Genomic DNA, 17,490 nt, shown 5'->3' with positions numbered 1-17,490 from the left:
TCTAAAGTGGCTGTAGAAATATTTTTTCATATATATATATATATATATATATATATATATATATATATGATATTAATTCAAATCAAGCAACAAAATAATGTAATGGAACAACTTGTTAACATGAAACAATCTCTTACCAGCCATATTTGGTGGTAATTATATATATGATAGAATATTATATCTATTTTTTTTCATATTTGTGTTATATGTTTATTTTTAACACTATTAGATCAGAATCTTAATTAATTTTTATTCTTTCTCGACTTCTCTTAAAATTCTAATATAATAAGGTTAAAATAGAGTATTATTAAAAATATAGAAATAATATCATATTTAGTTAATCTACACAATTTGTAAGGTAATTCTATGTAGTGGGTAATACAACCATTTTAACGAGAAAATTTTTGGTGTAACAGATGTATAAAACTTATATTTATATTAAAAAGAAAAAAATTTGGAACTTAAAAAATTATATATAAAAATAGGATAAAATATTTCTCCAGTGAACGAAGATAAATTATTTTCGGTGAGTCCAAAATGACCTCGTTTTATTGAAGAAATCAAAATATTTTTGTAATTATAATTTATTACAGATTATATTAATCTTTATCATTATAAATTTTTAATCTTACAATCACAGAATGACATCATTTTATGGTTACTGAAAATAATTTTATCTCTGATAATTGAAAAAACACTTTTCTCATAAAAATATGGGAAAACATTATCTGCTGTTGTAGAAAAACTGATTTTCATTCCTACAGATAGATAGAAACTTGTGCCATTTTTGTTTGTTTGTTTTTTTGAAAAAAAAATGGTGGACCATGTATTTATGTTTCTGCAGAAAAATGACTTATTATCGGTGACATAAGAAAAGTAACGCCCTAAAAATATAGGTTAAAATGAAAAAGAAAAAAGAAAAAAGAAAAAGCGTACCGAGTTGGGTTCTCCCACAAGAAATTTCCATTTTAAAATGTCCAAAAAAAAAAAAAAAAAGAAATTTCCATTTTAACGAGTTGAAATTATTGACCAATCCGGAGAAGTCCACACAGTGAAATATTCAATTTTGTGTTGGTTGTACACTCCTCCCTCCCTTCGCCCCCCTTTGTGACTTTTTCTTAACGCGATTTTGCAAAGCGAGCGTCTGCGTTTTCTTATATTTGTCCCTCTCCTCTTCTCTTCTCTTCCTTCAACACTTTCCGTGGATTTCAATCAGGTACGTACATACATACCCTTCTCTTTCTACAATTCTATTCTCTCTCTCTCTCTCTCTCTCTCTCTCTCTTATTAATCTTCATCTAATGCTTGACTTTTGATGTGGGTTTCTGCTATCCTTTGTTGATCTCTTATTCTTTTTTCTGTTATGATTCTCCACCTGTTTTTTCCTTTGTTTTCTTAACTGCAAGTCTAATCACCCCATCTCATATGATATGAAATATGGTTTCTTTTGCTTTTAGCTTATGAGTGAGTTTGATATGATAACCCCTTAAAAAGAAATTCAATTTTGAGTAGAAGGGGAATTTGATCAGAACTTGAATTTGAGATTTGGGGTTTTTGCTTATTGTTCTATGTATGTCAATTGTGACTGAATATCTCTTGGTTGTCTTTCCAGGGTGAAAATTAATACACTAGATCATTGTTTCATCTATCTGTGAACCCAATTCTGAGAGAGAGAGAGAGAGAGAGAGAGAGAGGATGTTTGGTTCAAAGAAATCTCCTTTGAAAGTTGCTAAACCTGGCTCTGTTGAACCTGTCTATAACCCTTTTGATTCTGATGAAGAGAAAAAAGATAACAAAAAGTATAGTTCCTCAAGGAAGACTTCTCATGAACATGCACTAGTTTCGCAAGAGGCTAATAACACCAACCCCTTTGATGATGATGATGTTGTTGTTGATGCACGTGGGCACTCTTCATCATCTTCTTATGCCGCGGATCGAAACAGGTATAAGAATGATTTCCGCAACTCCGGGGGATTGGAGAATCAATCAGTGCAGGAATTGGAGAGCTATGCTGTTTACAAGGCTGAAGAGACTACAAAATCAGTAAACAGTTGTCTGAAGATAGCAGAGGAAATGAGAGAAGATGCTACCAAGACTTTAGTGATGCTGCATCAGCAGGGTGAGCAGATTACAAGGGGTCACGATGTTGCTGCTGGCATTGATCATGATTTAACTCGGGTATCGATCTTGTTATCCCATAGCTGATTAATGCAACTGTTTCTGGCCTCCCTTATGGGCACCTTCTTGGTGTTGTTTTACCTTTGTGGTAACAATGATGCTGATTTTGTTATGCAGCCCCATGGAAAGAGCTTTCGATTGGTATTTTGAACTACTTTTTGACTGTATTATTGCTGTGTTTACAGGGAGAAAAGCTCTTGGGAAGTCTTGGTGGAATGTTCTCCAAAACTTGGAAACCAAAGAAGACCGGCGCAATAAGAGGACCTGTTATTTTTGGAGGTTGATAACTTCTGTCTATATGCTCAGCTTTTGTAATTTTAATTATTTTGGGTTGTATGATAATCATACACATTATGTGCTTCATGATACATACAGATGATCCGGTCAGAAGCAAGGGAAGCCATTTGGAGCAGAGAGAGAAGCTAGGGTTGACTTCTGCCTCTAAAGGGCAGTCAAAGCCACGGACAACACGTCCTGAGCCAACAAATGCACTTGAAAAAGTTGAGGTTTGTATCCAACTTGATGAAGATTTAACTGTTGGATAAAGTCATCTGAACTGAAGTACTGAACGTGACAAATCTTCAGTTTCTTACTGCTTTAATATGTTATTAATCTCTGAATATGTGGTTTTCTACTATTGCTCTGGTCCTCATGACCCCATATAACTAGTTTAAACCAGTGGTTTTCTACTATTGCTCTGGTCCTCATGACCCCATATAACTAGTTTAAACCAGTGGTATTTATAATCATAGATAATTTTGCAACTTTACTCAACATTCTCCCAATAACCGACCTATACTCTGTAGTCATTGTTTGTCTGGCCTGGATATTGTTATTTTTCGTTTGTGATTTTCATCTTTGTCTTGTACAATGCTAAAGTTTTTGATAATATTGAATTCAGCTACTGAATAAAATGTCCTGAAACAGGTTGAAAAAGGGAAGCAAGATGATGCCCTATCAGATTTAAGTGATCTATTGGGAGAAATGAAACACATGGCCATTGACATGGGATCTGAAATTGATAGGCAAGTTGATTGATTGGGTTCTGTATTTCCTCTAAATTTTACCTTTTCTTGAACACTGATTTAAAATCTTTTGCAAGAGTGATAGTTTAACTAACTAACATCAATGTTGGCTCAGGCTGTATTAGTTGTATGATTATTCAGAACCATTTCACTTTTTTCAGGATATCATAATTTATAGTGATTTTGTTAATGTTGCAGGCATAACAAAGCCATGGACGGTTTTGACAATGACATTGAAAAGTTGAACATCCGCATGAATGGTGCTAATCAACGTACTCGTCGTTTAATTGGAAAATAGGGGTGCAGATCATGAGATTGATTCCAACTTATGCTATTTCCTTCGTTCCTTGCTCCCCTACTTTTCATTATTCAATTGAAGGAGCTTCAAACTTTCTACTAAACTCTTGTTTCAAATATTGTAATGTACAATCAATCTGCTTGTGAAAAAATTTGTTTCTGAAATATAGTATTGATTTGAGATTATTTTTTATTCAATTATCAATATCATAATTCATGCGCTCCTGTTTTCAGCATTATTAAGAATATAGTGATAGATTGAAATAACGTGAGTTTGCTTTTCTACGAACAACAACAAACTTAATACAACAACTAACCCTCGAATTGTTTTTAGAAAAATACAGTATTTAACCTTCAAATTATTGTTAGAAAAGATTTAGTACACGAAGTAAGTGTTTACCCTTTAGGCCTTTATCTAATCCATTTCTTATAACCGTTGGGCTTGTATTATTCTTCACTATGGCAAAATCCAACCGTTAACAACAAGGGCAGATTTTGGCTACGCCTACCATATATGCTAGTATCTTTTCAATATAAATTGTAAGAGGTACAAATTTACATGCGTGCAATTAAGATGGAACTAATTGATGGCAAGTTGGATGATGAAGAGTGAAACGAAATCAGTATTTTGGTACGGACTTAAAGTGAAACTAAAATAATATGAACCAACAAATTATTCACAAGTTGATGATATACATACAACAACTCATATGTTTCTTCAATATTAAAAATTATTGCAAATGTTGCAACTTTCCAATAAAGACAACAAACAGCTCAGTACTTACAATTACCATGAGCTTGCAATTCCACAGTCCTAGTGTGCCTAGTTTACAAGATTATATAAAAACCTTGTACTAAAGTTTTCGGTGTCTATCACAGGCTGGAGCATCAAAGTTTGGCAATACAATAAAAGCAATGGATAAAGGGGATATGTATATTGGAGATTTTATATTATTGCGAACTGGATCCATTGTTGGAATATCTCCTTCGTTTGTTAACTCCAGAGGAATACCATTCAGCACCATGGTTTGGCTTCTAAGGTAATAATCTTGTGGAGTTAAGTGGTACTCCTCCCTGAATGTGACCTCTGATCCTTTTGTTCCAACCCATGAAAATGTCTTCTTGAGTTTGTCAAAGAATGAACTTTCATTATGGATGCTTTTGGCCACTTCATTACTTTCAACACTTAAAGTCGCAGGGTTTTTAACATTGAGTATGAAACGAGTCTGATTACTTAAGTTGATCAGAAGTAATGTTATACCCTCCTGCAGAATGAACTTCATAAGAATTTGTGGAATGATGAAAGTAATATTGAGAGACGCAACAGATCCTTTAGATGCCTAGCATCTGATATTAAGTCACAAGTGTAAAGCTCAAGTCTTTGCTAATTTAACTTTAATAAAAAGAATTGCTAGCAAATTAAGAGTGAGTAGACATCTCTATTCAAAACTTTTCACACAACAATTACCAAACAAATTGTATATAATTTTAAGAACCATAAAAATACAGAAATAAAAAAAAAAAAAATTGGGGGGGGGGGGGGGGGGGAGTGGAATTAAATTAATTCTGATTAGATAGAATGTAGTATGCAAAAACTTATGTACTAAACAGGAAAGAAAATGATTTTAGTCAGTTTAGCAATTGAAATCCAATCATTTTTTTTTTTAGTAAACAGCTTAAGTTAGACAAAGCTATCTGGTTCATTGTTTGTTTGTGCTATGTGTATTTCACTAGGGGTGAATGATTTGCGTAGATGAAAGGGTCATAGGTACCTAAAATATTTAATAAAAATCAGGCACCTAAAATTTATATGGAAAAACCTAATGAATCAGGCATCAAATCAAAACTTCTAGCATGACCATACATGTTGAGGTTATATTGCATACGCAATCAATGGGTATTACTATCGCCTAGGTTGTTGGTTCTCCTAAGAACCAAACTAAAATTCAAATTGTCATATACTTTTGTGCATATAATTTACATATGACATATTATTGATTCTAATGGTCAAATTTATATATTTTGTTAGTATGTTAAGCTTCATATGAAGAGGACGAGCCTCAAGCAGTCCTTTATAACTAAAAGGTGACACGTCTGGGAAATAGCCTCGTTACAAATATATAAGGATAAGGCTGTATATAATGATTGTCCTCATCCATACCCTTGACCTTGATAATCGAGATTTAATGGAGAGTGATTTATGTTAAGCTTCATATGATGTCATATCAGCTTTAATTCTTCAATAATTTGAATGGTAATCAAACATTGTATATAGAAGAATGAACCCCAAACTCACGTCTCCCTATAATATATCTTTATATACGAGTTGAACTAAATTAGCACACTTACTCTGTCTTTTGAACAATGAGCATAAGTGCGTAAAAAGGGTGAAGAAATATCATTTGAAACTCCAAGTACCCTCCTTCCCATTAGCCGATGCCACAAAAGTGCACTATTCAGAAACAAGAGAAGAACCTAGGATTAGATATATTAAACAATTATATACTAATAACCACTACAAATCTTCAAGTAACCATCAAGAAAAAAAAGAAATATATATATTCTCTTTTCCTTTTTGCAATTTTCAATTTATACTTGCCTGTAATAGTCGGGATTAGGGGCGAAAGTGGTTGTATTGAGAAGGCCATAGTTCCCTCCAATTAAAGTCTGCCTGCAATAAACTTTAGTGCTGTGGCTGGATGCCATTCCAAGTTGATCTAAGTACCTATAACTCATTTAAATTTCCAAAACATAAAATTAATCACAAATAACTGTTTTGCTAAATAAAACATCATAATCCTTCCTTTAGCACTTAAAAGTAGGGACAAAAAAATATGGAAGGAATAGACAACTAAGATTACCAAAAGCTGTTCAGAAATGTGTTAGAAACATATCGACCACCACTGTTGTATGCCCCACCAGCTTCTCCTACCCATGCAGAAGACCAAGGACCATATTTTTGAATGGTTTCTGAAAGATTGCTGAAAATAGATTCTACCTTGCTTAAGTGCCCAGGATCTAGAATCATCTTTTCAAGATGGTCGTTACTACCTAAAAAAGATAAATTATCTTAGAAACTGAACAAAATATTATCATCTTTGATAAAAGACGAAGTTCACGTATTGAATTAAATATTGCAGTTGCCAGTGCATGTGTTGCAATGTAGGGAAAAAGTTATTATAAAGGGGCAACCTACATGAATCAGACATGTGGCAACAACACCAACTGTTGTGTGAAGTTCCCTTCAAAAATGTTAATATTTATGGGAAATTAAATTAAACAGAAATGCACGGTGTATTTGAGTATACGAAGGGGTAGTTTTGCATGGTGGAATGGCACAATTCAATGCTGGCATTCATATTGGTGTAAATATGTTGGTAGCTTTGAAGATAATCAAGAAGGTGGGGAGGGGAGCCTAAGAGTTTCTCAACATAAATTAGCAAAGCTAACCTTCAATATATATTAGCTCTCTGGATAATATGAATTTTGTCAAAAGAGGCCTTTCATAGTCTATGTTATCAAATTTTCCTGCATTTATTTGGTTTTTCAGAAAAGAAAGTATTTTCTTTCTAAAGAATATAATAATAGAGAAAAAAAAAAAAAATACTCTACCAATTAAAGATGTTCCTTATTCCCTGAACTGATGCCAGTTTATTACAACTTACAAGAAATTAAAATAGAAGATAAGGAAGGATTATGTAGATATTTTAGAATATTAAAATATTCAGCAAGAACGACTATAGTAGAAAGAATTACATAAGTGACAAGCAAACCTGCGCCCAAATTATATAAATGATGAGTCAGAACATTGATTATGCCTGAACCCGAAACCTGAAGAAGCTTGTCATACCACTCCTTTTCATAAAATCCCCCAGGTGCTACAAGTGAAGGTTTGAACTTGGAGTTCTCGTATAATGTATCTAGAATTTGTTTAAGGTTTATCAAATCTTTCCCATACTGTTCAACACCAACACTTGCACCAATGCCCCTACCACTCAACTCATTACCTACATCAGTATATGCAAGAATAAGGTCAAATTAAACAAAAAATAAATAAAAAAATAACAAATGACTCTTTTTGTTGTCCTACCAAGTTCCCATGAATCGATCTTGTATCCCTTTGAAATAGTGTATTTTATAAAATCATAAGCATTTGTAGCATCCCAGACTCCTCCCCAAACTTTATGACTAATCTGGTGCCTCCCATGGAGTGCATTCAAGCCAAATGTGACAATGGCCCTGCAAGTGTCAAACTCCAATTAAGTTACATCATAGTTATCATCCCTCCTCCACCCCTTTCTACTTTCCCTTGAACATAAATATGCTTATGCTAATGCATATATAGAGAGAGTATAATAAATCAAGCTCGCACTGACATTCAAATTCTCCGTGTTTGTATTTATTTACACAAAGTAAGGTTTCAAATTCTCCGTGTCTGTATTTATTTACACAAAGTAAGGTTTACAAGTATGTATAGGGTCAAGCCCGATATCTCAGATATTCACTGTAACAAAAACTATTACTAATATAAACCAATAATGCAAGATAGAAGACCATAACTGATGAGCTTCAATAACAAAAATAAATAAAGTACCACAAAAGTCTGTGATTATGAGGGAAAAGGGACTACATTGAAATGCATGGTTTGTGATCAGTAGGGACAAAATAACTCAGGGATGCAACTAGAGAGCCTACTATACCACCAATGAAGGAATGTACATCTCCATATTATTAGAATAAACAACAAAGTTGGAAGAGTCATTCCTAATCAAGGTTGAGGAAATAACCTAGAAATGCAAGTAGTGAGTGTCATGTTCCAATGAAGGGTTGTCTACTAGCATGTGTTATTGTAATAAAATTTTAAACAGACACAGGCATTCCCTTCAACAGGTATCAGGATTAAAAAAAAAGTGGTAGCAAGTTATTCGAGTAAATGAAAGCTATCACTTTGTTAGTACCCTAATTAAATACCTAATTTTATTTTTCATACTTATGCTTTGGCTTGAAGGAAGAGGGGCATGGGAGGTGGCGAAGATAACAACAAATCTCAATGTTAAAATTCTCACCCTGTCTCTTTGAAAAAATGATTCAGCTCATCCCACCTTTTCATGTGTAAACATCCCTTTGAAAATCCAAACAATCCACCATTCATCTTTTGAAATGGATGACAAGGAGACTTCAAATCTCCTACCTCATACAGCACCTGGTCTTGCAAAGAACCTCCAAGTCTTATCCTCAAAGGCTTGAGGGCTATCAGGCAACCATTATGAAAAGAAAAACATCATGCTTAACGTAACTATTCCAAAGATAATGATGATATTCATAAAATACATTGTAACTTTATGCAGCCACAAAACAATAGAATGTCATCAGAATAACTGATTTTCTATATCATATAGAGTTCGTAATACAAATATACAGACCTTGGATTGCCTTGGAAAGGAATGGATGAGTCAAGTCCTGAAAAACCAATCCACATTGAATTGTAAAATGACTAAAACTGCTTGACTGCTTCCATAGTTTTAAATGGGGGATCGGGAGTGTCCATTTCATTTTCTATACAAATGAATTCCAAAATACTCACCAAATTTACAACAGATGAATATCCCCAGGGGCAATGGTTGTAGTCACACTTATCATGAGGCCACCAATCAATAGTAGCACAAATAAAGTTAAAACCTGTTTCAGCTTTTGCTTGAGCTCCATCTACTAGAAGAGAACCATGTGCAATATCTTGACTTAAAGTTGCTTGAAGAGAAGCCAAAAAGAGAAACAATGCAAGGTGGATTCCCATCAGTGCATCAATTGCAGCAGCATCCAAGTCCAACACAACTAGTCCAAATTATCTGCAGTAAAAGACAAAAGCTAATTCACAGACAGATCTTCTGAAGCTACAAAATTGCAATTTTCTTTTCTCTGACAGTATGAAGATATTAAATTAAGTTTTTAAAGTAATAATACTACCTAATGATTAGTACATGATTAAACTGGAAACCGGAAACAAGAAAATAAAAAGATTAAAAGGATGATGAATATTATGATTGCCTAATTTTCCTGAAATGGAAAATTATAATACTCATTCTTACAAAAAAAGAAGAAAAATAAAAGAATGAATATTATGATTGTCCAAATTGAAAATCTTATATTATAAGTTGGTACTATTAGATAATAACGTTGAAGAGCAACAGTGGTGTTTTACAATGGTGTGTCCTTATCATGATCAATAAATTTATTGCATAATGACAGTATCCCAAAAAACAACCCGATTGCACGAAAAGACAACAATAAAATTGAGGGCTGCGTCTTAAAAGTTTGAGCATTACAGTAGTAAATTTCAAAGTCAGAATTTTTAATATGTACACAATCACATGTTTATTAAATAAATCCATTAAAAAATTAGAATAATAATAACAAAACTGATAAGGTTGAATTCAAACTATCTCAAAAAACCAGATTCATTTTATATTATAAAAAGCCTCCGGAGAGTTATATATATATATATATAATGAAAGATTTCAATGATACATGATCTAAGAATTCATGAGTAGATCATAAGTATCAAATAAATAGGAATAAAGCAAAGTGGGTTTTGACCTGCTATCACTCCTTCATACAAAATATAGCTGTATGGGCTTAAAATGAATCAAAAGAAGAACCCATGAGACAAAAAATGAAGAACAAGAAGAGCACGGGAAAGAGAAAGGACCAAACTTTAGTGAGAGTACCCAGAGAGATAAAGAAATAAATGGTGAGAATTACAGGTAACGAACCTCAAGGAGCGTTGTTTGAGTCCTCCATCATCATCGTCGTCATCATCACCATTAATGACCAACAGTGATGATGGTTCAATAATGGCGGTGCTGCTTATGCTACTGCTGATAAAGGTGCTTTTCTTTTCTCTGGCTCTTTGTGTCTGTAATACACACTCACGGGTTTCTTGTAATAATTGAATAAAATAAAATCATGGCTTATTGTAACTGAAAATTAAAAGGATAATCTATATTTTTCACACCACTTTATGAGATTGCTGAATCATTCCCACAGAAAAAAAAAAAAAAAAAACACGAAGCTGAATATAAGTATGTGATAAAAACAAGTAAGTTATATGTTATTTTTACATCAATATAGAATTTTTATATCAAATTCTGGTTAATAATAAATTATAGTCTCAAAATTAAAAGTATAATTTATGGCTCTAATGTTTCTAAAGTGAATGTAATTAAGTTATCTACATTCGCTTCCAAAACGATGTCGTTTTGTATTGAAAAATTAAAAAATTATAATGAAAAAGACTATTATAACCTTGAGATAAATTATAACTACAAAAATACCTTGATTTCCGTCTCAAAACGACGTCGTTTTGGGCTCACTGTAGATAAGTTATCTATATTGACCCATAAAAAAGTGAATCCATAATTTATTGATATAAAATTATCCTGATCCATTATTTTATTATTATTAAATCAAAAATTAAATCAATCATTATATTTGATACTTTTTTGTAATTATTAGTTTAATTTTGATTAACCATAAAGATTATAATTATAACTTATAAGACTAAATATAAATTAATTTGATAATAATTATATAAATATAAAATAATTGGAAAATGTGAATTGACTATTGAGTACTCTTAAAATTGAAATGAGTTGGATTCGGACAGGGCTTTCTCTCTCATCTGTCTCGTGTGTCGGTTGGCTTTCTAGGTTTAAGGTTCCAAGATTGACGCGCAACAAAATTTAGGTGAGGGAGGACAGGTCATACCTAAAATTTACTAAGTGTGTGGGTAAGTACTAAATATCATTTTGGGAAATGAAAAAGGGAAGCAAGCAAGCAAGCAACTGTTAATTTATGGTGTGTTTCTTTTCTTTTTTTTACCATGTTTATTTTCAGTTCTTAATTGGACTAGTTGTGCCAAAAATTAAAAAAAAAATATTTTTCATGTTATAAGGGATAATTTTATTTTTTATTTACATAAAAGTGTGTGAGGTCCATATAGAGTCATAAGAAAAGAAAAGAGAAAAGAAATATGGATCCCACGTACTTTTATATATGTGTAGGAAATAAAATTATTTTCTACAACATGAAAAATATTAATTACAAATTAAAATGCATAAAATTAGGTTGCTTTCAGCGAGCGCATGAACAATTTAGACATTCTATTTCTTAGGGTAAATAATTAAAGTAATACGATTTTTTTCAAAACATTTATTAAAATAATATAATTTAAAAATTATTTATCAAAATAATATATGGGAATTTATGCTTATGATTTATTAATATTAATAATGGTAATAAAAATTATTATTATATAATCAGAACTAATATAATAATACAAGGGAATTTATGCTTATGATTTATTTTTATTTATAATCTCTTACAATTATTTTTGTTATAATAGAGGCTTGAGAATATTTTATCCTTCTTTACCGGAAACTCATTGATCAAATATTGACTTGAGTGTAGAAATATTTTGCAGGTAGCCCATACATTTTAGCACCAGTTCATCCAACATCCATTCCCAAAAAAACTCAATCAAATTGCTATTAGATCAGAGTCAACCATATGTGTTTAGCGGTTTAGCCCCATATCTCTTAGACGTTAACGGTAACAAAAATGGTACCAACCAATTTGATTTTGATTAATAATAATAAAATGGTTGTAGAAATTATAAGGAAAAAGAAATTTCAAGTATATATTTGCTCTAAATATTAAGGAATAATTGATATCTTACCTCAAGGAGAAGGTATAAAATAATAAATGGAGAAAATTATATTTATTTAAAGTCTGCACAAAAGAATTGTGTATGTAATATCACAGTAGTTAATATGATACATTATTTGTGAAAACATAACGAACAGTGTATTTGGCATGATTGTAAATGAACTGGTTTTTGAAAAGAGAAAATGTCTTATTTCTAGAGATATATTGTTTTGTCTTAAAAAAGATTAATTTCATACTTACACAGTGAGAAGATATTCTAAACACTCAAATTGTTATGTAGCCAGAAAAAAAAACTGACAAAATTAAGTTAGAACTTATAATATTAACGTTGTTTAATAAGTCAAAGTAATAACAATATCTGTATATTGTGATAAAAATATTTTACCAATTGTCAATGTTTTCTTATTTATAAAAGTATTGCTAAGAAATGAATGGTGATTAAAAAATATTTATTACTGTTCATTAAATTTCCTAATTTATTAAAAAAAAATATTTAAATAGTTTTTGAATTCTCAATATATTAAATATTAAATATTTTTTTAATTCCTTACATTAAGAAAACTCGTTAGCCAATCTTGCTTTACTAAGGGTGTGTTTGGTACAGGAGAAATTTTTTGGTGACCGGGAATCATGATTAATGAGAATTCAGTAGAAATTGAGTTTACTTGGAATCTTACGAAAGATGTGTTTGGTTCGCCAAAATATTACCGGGAATACTGGGTAAAAATTACTGATTCCATATTTGGTTTAGAACGAAATATGACTTGGAATATGAGGTTATTTTACAAAAATAACCCCAAACTATTTTTACTTTTGTAATTGATAGATTGGGTCTAGATTTTTATGTGTATTGGGGTATTTTTGTCTCAAAATTTATTGTTGTGCTTTTCCTTTACTTGGTATTCTGATTAGTATTCCAAATTACCATATTATTTTTGGTAATCTGAATAGTGACTTTTCTTTATAAATCAAATTACCGGTAATCCTTGGATATCCGGGAATCATAATTTATTCCTTCTACCAAACGTGGTAATTACATTTACCAAAGAAGGATTACCGGTAATCCTCTCCAAAAACTTGAACCAAACACCCCACGAACCATATTCCGTGGAATAAGGGTCGGTTTTCTTGTTTGCTTTTTGATGCCTCCCTTTGGGGCTTCTTCTGTAAGTAAAGTTTATTTTGGGTCTCTAATTCTCATTTTTGTTTTTTAAAAAAAGTTAATTTATGATTCTTTTACAATTTCAATTTTTTGAAATTATGATTCTTTATAAATTCAATGAAGATTCAATTTAATCTTTAAAAAATGACTAATATGATTTTTTTTTTACAAGAGACGAAAATAGAAATTATATTTTTTTGTTAAGGATGCAAAAGTACTTTCCTCTAATATCAAATTGACTCAAATTTTACAAGGACTTATACAGTTTAATAGTAGATATTCAGCTCAGGAAAAAACACCCATTACCTCAAAAAAAAAAAAAAAAAACACCCATTACCAAATATTCACGTCATATTATCCTCAGATTCTTCATAGCTACAATCATTGCTTTTCTATGTGGTTGTTTTACTGGGTCAAAAGACAGTATTAGTTAGCGCGGAAGTAAATAGAAGCGTGAAGTTGTGAAATCGAGTTGATAAATCTTGAGCTTGGAAGTCAGCACTTATCAGTTATCACGTTGGCGAAGGAAAAATTTAATATGGTCTGGAATTTTGTAGTCCCTCCAATAACAATATGACACTTGTATTAAATTTTTATTTTTATTTTTTTTCTTTTCTCTCTCCCCAACTTTTTCTTTCTATCTCTCTTCAGTCTCACCCAACCAAAACTGGTCCGAGAGCACTAAATTTCCGCTCCTCGGCGAAATAACAGGAAATGAGCAGAAGATGGAGAAATGTTGAGAGGTTTTTGAGATAGATAACCCCATCAATAGTGATAAGTAAAAATCACACGAAGTAGTCCAAAAATTCTAACACTTTCCCTAGTAGTTCTATACAGTGGTGAACGCAGAAATTTTAATAAAAGAAGGCGAAAATAAAAAATACTATATTATAAATAAAAATACTTAAAATACAATACAAATTTAATATACAAACAATTGAAAGAAATTTGTTACAGAAATTAATATCATTTCACTTGACTCTTACTCTACGTGTTTTCATATTGTTAAATTCATCTATAATTGAACCCGTGCTAAAACTCAACAATTTCTTTTTCAATGTATGTAATCAAAGAATCATCAAGAAATTGGTCTTACATTCTATTTCGAAACCTGATCTTGATTATCTTCATAGCTGAGAAAGATCTTTCAGTAGTTGCTGTAAGAACTGGAAGAGTGAGTACAAGTCTAATCACTCTATCAATAAGAGGATAAATGATAGACTTTCCAATTCTTGCTAGCCCTTGACATAATTTATATATATATATATATATATATATATATATATATATATATATATATATATATATAGGTAGATCCTTTGACACCGGTGTCAAATTTCAAATTTGACACCTCATCTGATAGCCGTTAGATCAAAAAAGATCAATGGTGTCACATGCTTACAAATCAGAGTCGTTGATCTGTTTTGATCTAACGGCTCTCAGATGAGGTGTCAAATTTGAAATTTGACACTGGTGTCAAAGGATCCTACCTATATATATATATATATATATATATATATATATATATATATATATATATATATATATATATATATATATATATATATATATAAGTCTAACCATTGTATATGAGACTATGAGTTAATACTAAGAGTTACCACTGTATATGAGACTATGAGTTAATACTAAGAGTTAGACTTATGAACACATTCCTTACAATACCTCTACCCAGAAAAAAAAAACATTATATTTTTTCCACGGTTTCAAGTTTCAACCCATCTAAAAGTTAGTCTATGACTATACATGCAATGATCTTAGGAAGGTGGAAGTTGATTTTAACTGGCTCTAGAATTTACACAGCCAGAATCGAAAGGATGAAGAAGGAGGTTGGTGATGGACGGAACACGGAAAGGAGGGAGAGGATGTTCTGATGCTCTCAAAGAAAAATATAGGTAAGAGTGTGGGCAGAAGCATGGGGAACCGAAGGAAAAACGTGTACAACACGGTAGTTTTATCATCACATTTTTTTACATATATTATAAAAAGAAATTAGAGGGGGCGGGGGCCCACTGTAAGAACCTGCACCGTTAATTAATGTAATTAATTAATTAAATGTGAGAATTAGGAAATAATTCCATAATTGACCCTAATAATTATTATGAGGCTTTAATAATTATAGTGAGTTTTAATGCTGAAAGTCGCTTTTCAGACGAAAAGTGCAGATACCAGTTCTGCTACCCGGTATAAATGCGTACTGTTGAAGTATCCCATAAAATTATAATAAGTGCATGAATATTCCTAGAATAATATGTAGGACTTGTAAAACAAGTTTCAAGTTAAAATAATGAGATCTGGTGCCAGAACTGATACTGGCTATGGAAAAGCGCGTATCGGAAAGGTGCTCCGAAAAATAAAATAAAAATATGATAAATCTTAGAAAAATGAGTAGATTCAGAATCCTAAGTTTGAGATTAAAATGCTAAGCGTATAATTTAGCGCTAATACAATGCAATTAAGTCTAAGTGGCCTATAAATACACTATTTGCACAGAACCCTAGGTATCCTAACAGCCTCTACGTGACTTGTGGGGTGGCTGGTCAGTTTCTACTGTTCCATTGCCTCTCTTTCTCCCTCTTGTGAGCCAAAGCAAGCACCTTTGGTGCAAGTTTCTTCATCTAAACACTCAAGCATTGTATGAGTGATCATTGTGAGGATGAAAGAGTGTTCTATTTGCTGCCTATGGCCTCTGTGAGTGTGAGTAAGGACTGAGTTTCTAGTTTGGGTGTGAGAAACCTTTATCTTGGTTGTTGAAGCTCCAAGTGTCAACCTTTGGGTAGAAAGATCAAGTCTTGAGCACCATTTTCGTGCACCTTGTGAGGTCTGAGTTGAGGAGCTGTTGGAGAGCTCCAAGAGCACCTTCTTGCTTTGTTTTGAGCTTGTGGTATGATCATCACCCTTAAACTTGAGTTTTTATGCTTAAAAATGGAACCTTGATGCATGTAACAAGCTAAGATAATAACCTAACGTTGGGTAGTGCTTAACACACATAGAAATGCATGTTTAAGCCTCTATAATCGGTAAAAGTTGGACCTTTGGTTTGGTATTTCGCGAAATGCAGAATCTGAGTTCTGTCGCGAAATATCCGGATATTGATATCCGGATATGGGTATCCGGATATAGGGTCTTCGGATATCCGGATATGATATCCGGATATGTCCCCGACATATATCCAGATATTCTGGGTTTTCGATGAACAGTAAGGTACTGTTCATACAGAGGGCTTGTATGGGTTTGTGGACCCTAGTTTGATGAAGTTGAACTTCTGTAATAACTTAACTAAGTCAGAACCTAATTAATTAAGGGCTTGTGGCTTTGTGAGAAGCCTAAAGACATGAAACGTAAGAGAAAGGCGTTGTCTTTGTGAGTATGCTTGTAAAGTTTGAATATTGATATATTGTTGGTCCAAAACAGATTGTGATTCTGTTGTGGTTGGACCTTGAGTTGTGTGGACTCTTGGCATTGGATTGTTAGCTTGCAAGGTAAGCTTTCGTGTCCTCGGCTTTGCCATTGTTGGTTCCACCATGTCCCATGGGGGGATGGTTTATATGCATGATATTGTTTTCATGTATTATTTGATAAATGTTGTTGAGCTGTTATATGCGAGTGCCTTTTTGATATGCATGTGGTGTTCCACCTATACGGTAAACCTGAGTATGCGGTACATACAAGAAGGTGAGGCTGTGGGTGAGGTGCAAGCGATGTTCCTTGTACTACTGTAGGTAATAGACGTATTCCTGCATTTCTTGAAGGTTCGAAAGACTGCACTATGTCATAATATGGTGCGCATACATGGGTGGAAAACAAAACAAAAATTCGCAGCGGAAGCATAGACCATCTATACACCCCATGTACAGAATTACCTTTTCACTTGTAGGCGCAAAAAGATGACGCCCTCCAATGGTGATCCACACGGTTATCTCCTTCTTGCAAGCGAGAACTCTTTCTCCTTGATCCCTCCTTATCCTCGGTGGCTAGCTAGGCGCATGCAAGGAAGAGGCTACCAAGTGTTTGGATTATTTTTCTCAAGAGTGTAATGGTGTCTTGAGGTTAGGTGATGGTGCAACAAGAGAGAGAGAGAGGAGG

At 32.6% G+C, this 17,490-nt stretch overlaps 2 protein-coding genes across 2 annotated transcripts; one reads left to right on the top strand and one right to left on the bottom strand.

Annotated features, from left to right (window-relative positions):
* The first annotated feature begins 1,077 nt into the window (after positions 1 to 1,077).
* On the top strand, positions 1,078 to 3,642 carry LOC133303061 (SNAP25 homologous protein SNAP33-like). Its single transcript, XM_061502911.1, has 6 exons — positions 1,078 to 1,216; positions 1,613 to 2,178; positions 2,364 to 2,457; positions 2,554 to 2,684; positions 3,106 to 3,203; positions 3,402 to 3,642. Exons 2-6 carry the CDS (start codon positions 1,696 to 1,698, stop codon positions 3,499 to 3,501), a joined length of 906 nt encoding a protein of 301 aa, XP_061358895.1. The 5' UTR covers positions 1,078 to 1,216; positions 1,613 to 1,695; the 3' UTR covers positions 3,502 to 3,642.
* Positions 3,643 to 4,168: 526 nt separating this feature from the next.
* LOC133303058 (heparanase-like protein 1) lies at positions 4,169 to 10,413 on the bottom strand. Its single transcript, XM_061502905.1, has 10 exons — positions 10,271 to 10,413; positions 9,085 to 9,346; positions 8,924 to 8,960; positions 8,567 to 8,750; positions 7,591 to 7,739; positions 7,274 to 7,507; positions 6,362 to 6,551; positions 6,100 to 6,225; positions 5,850 to 5,952; positions 4,169 to 4,765 (listed from the first exon to the last, which is right to left on the bottom strand). Exons 2-10 carry the CDS (start codon positions 9,292 to 9,294, stop codon positions 4,355 to 4,357), a joined length of 1,644 nt encoding a protein of 547 aa, XP_061358889.1. The 5' UTR covers positions 9,295 to 9,346; positions 10,271 to 10,413; the 3' UTR covers positions 4,169 to 4,354.
* Positions 10,414 to 17,490: the final 7,077 nt, after the last annotated feature.

This window comes from Gastrolobium bilobum, unplaced genomic scaffold (assembly GCF_033153095.1).
Source record: "Gastrolobium bilobum isolate Gb01-03AN ecotype WA unplaced genomic scaffold, APGP_CSIRO_Gbil_v1 utg916, whole genome shotgun sequence".
NCBI classification, from domain to species: Eukaryota; Viridiplantae; Streptophyta; class Magnoliopsida; order Fabales; family Fabaceae; genus Gastrolobium; species Gastrolobium bilobum.
The sequence above is the reverse complement of the archived record's forward strand: the minus strand, read 5'-3'. Positions and strand labels throughout refer to the sequence as shown.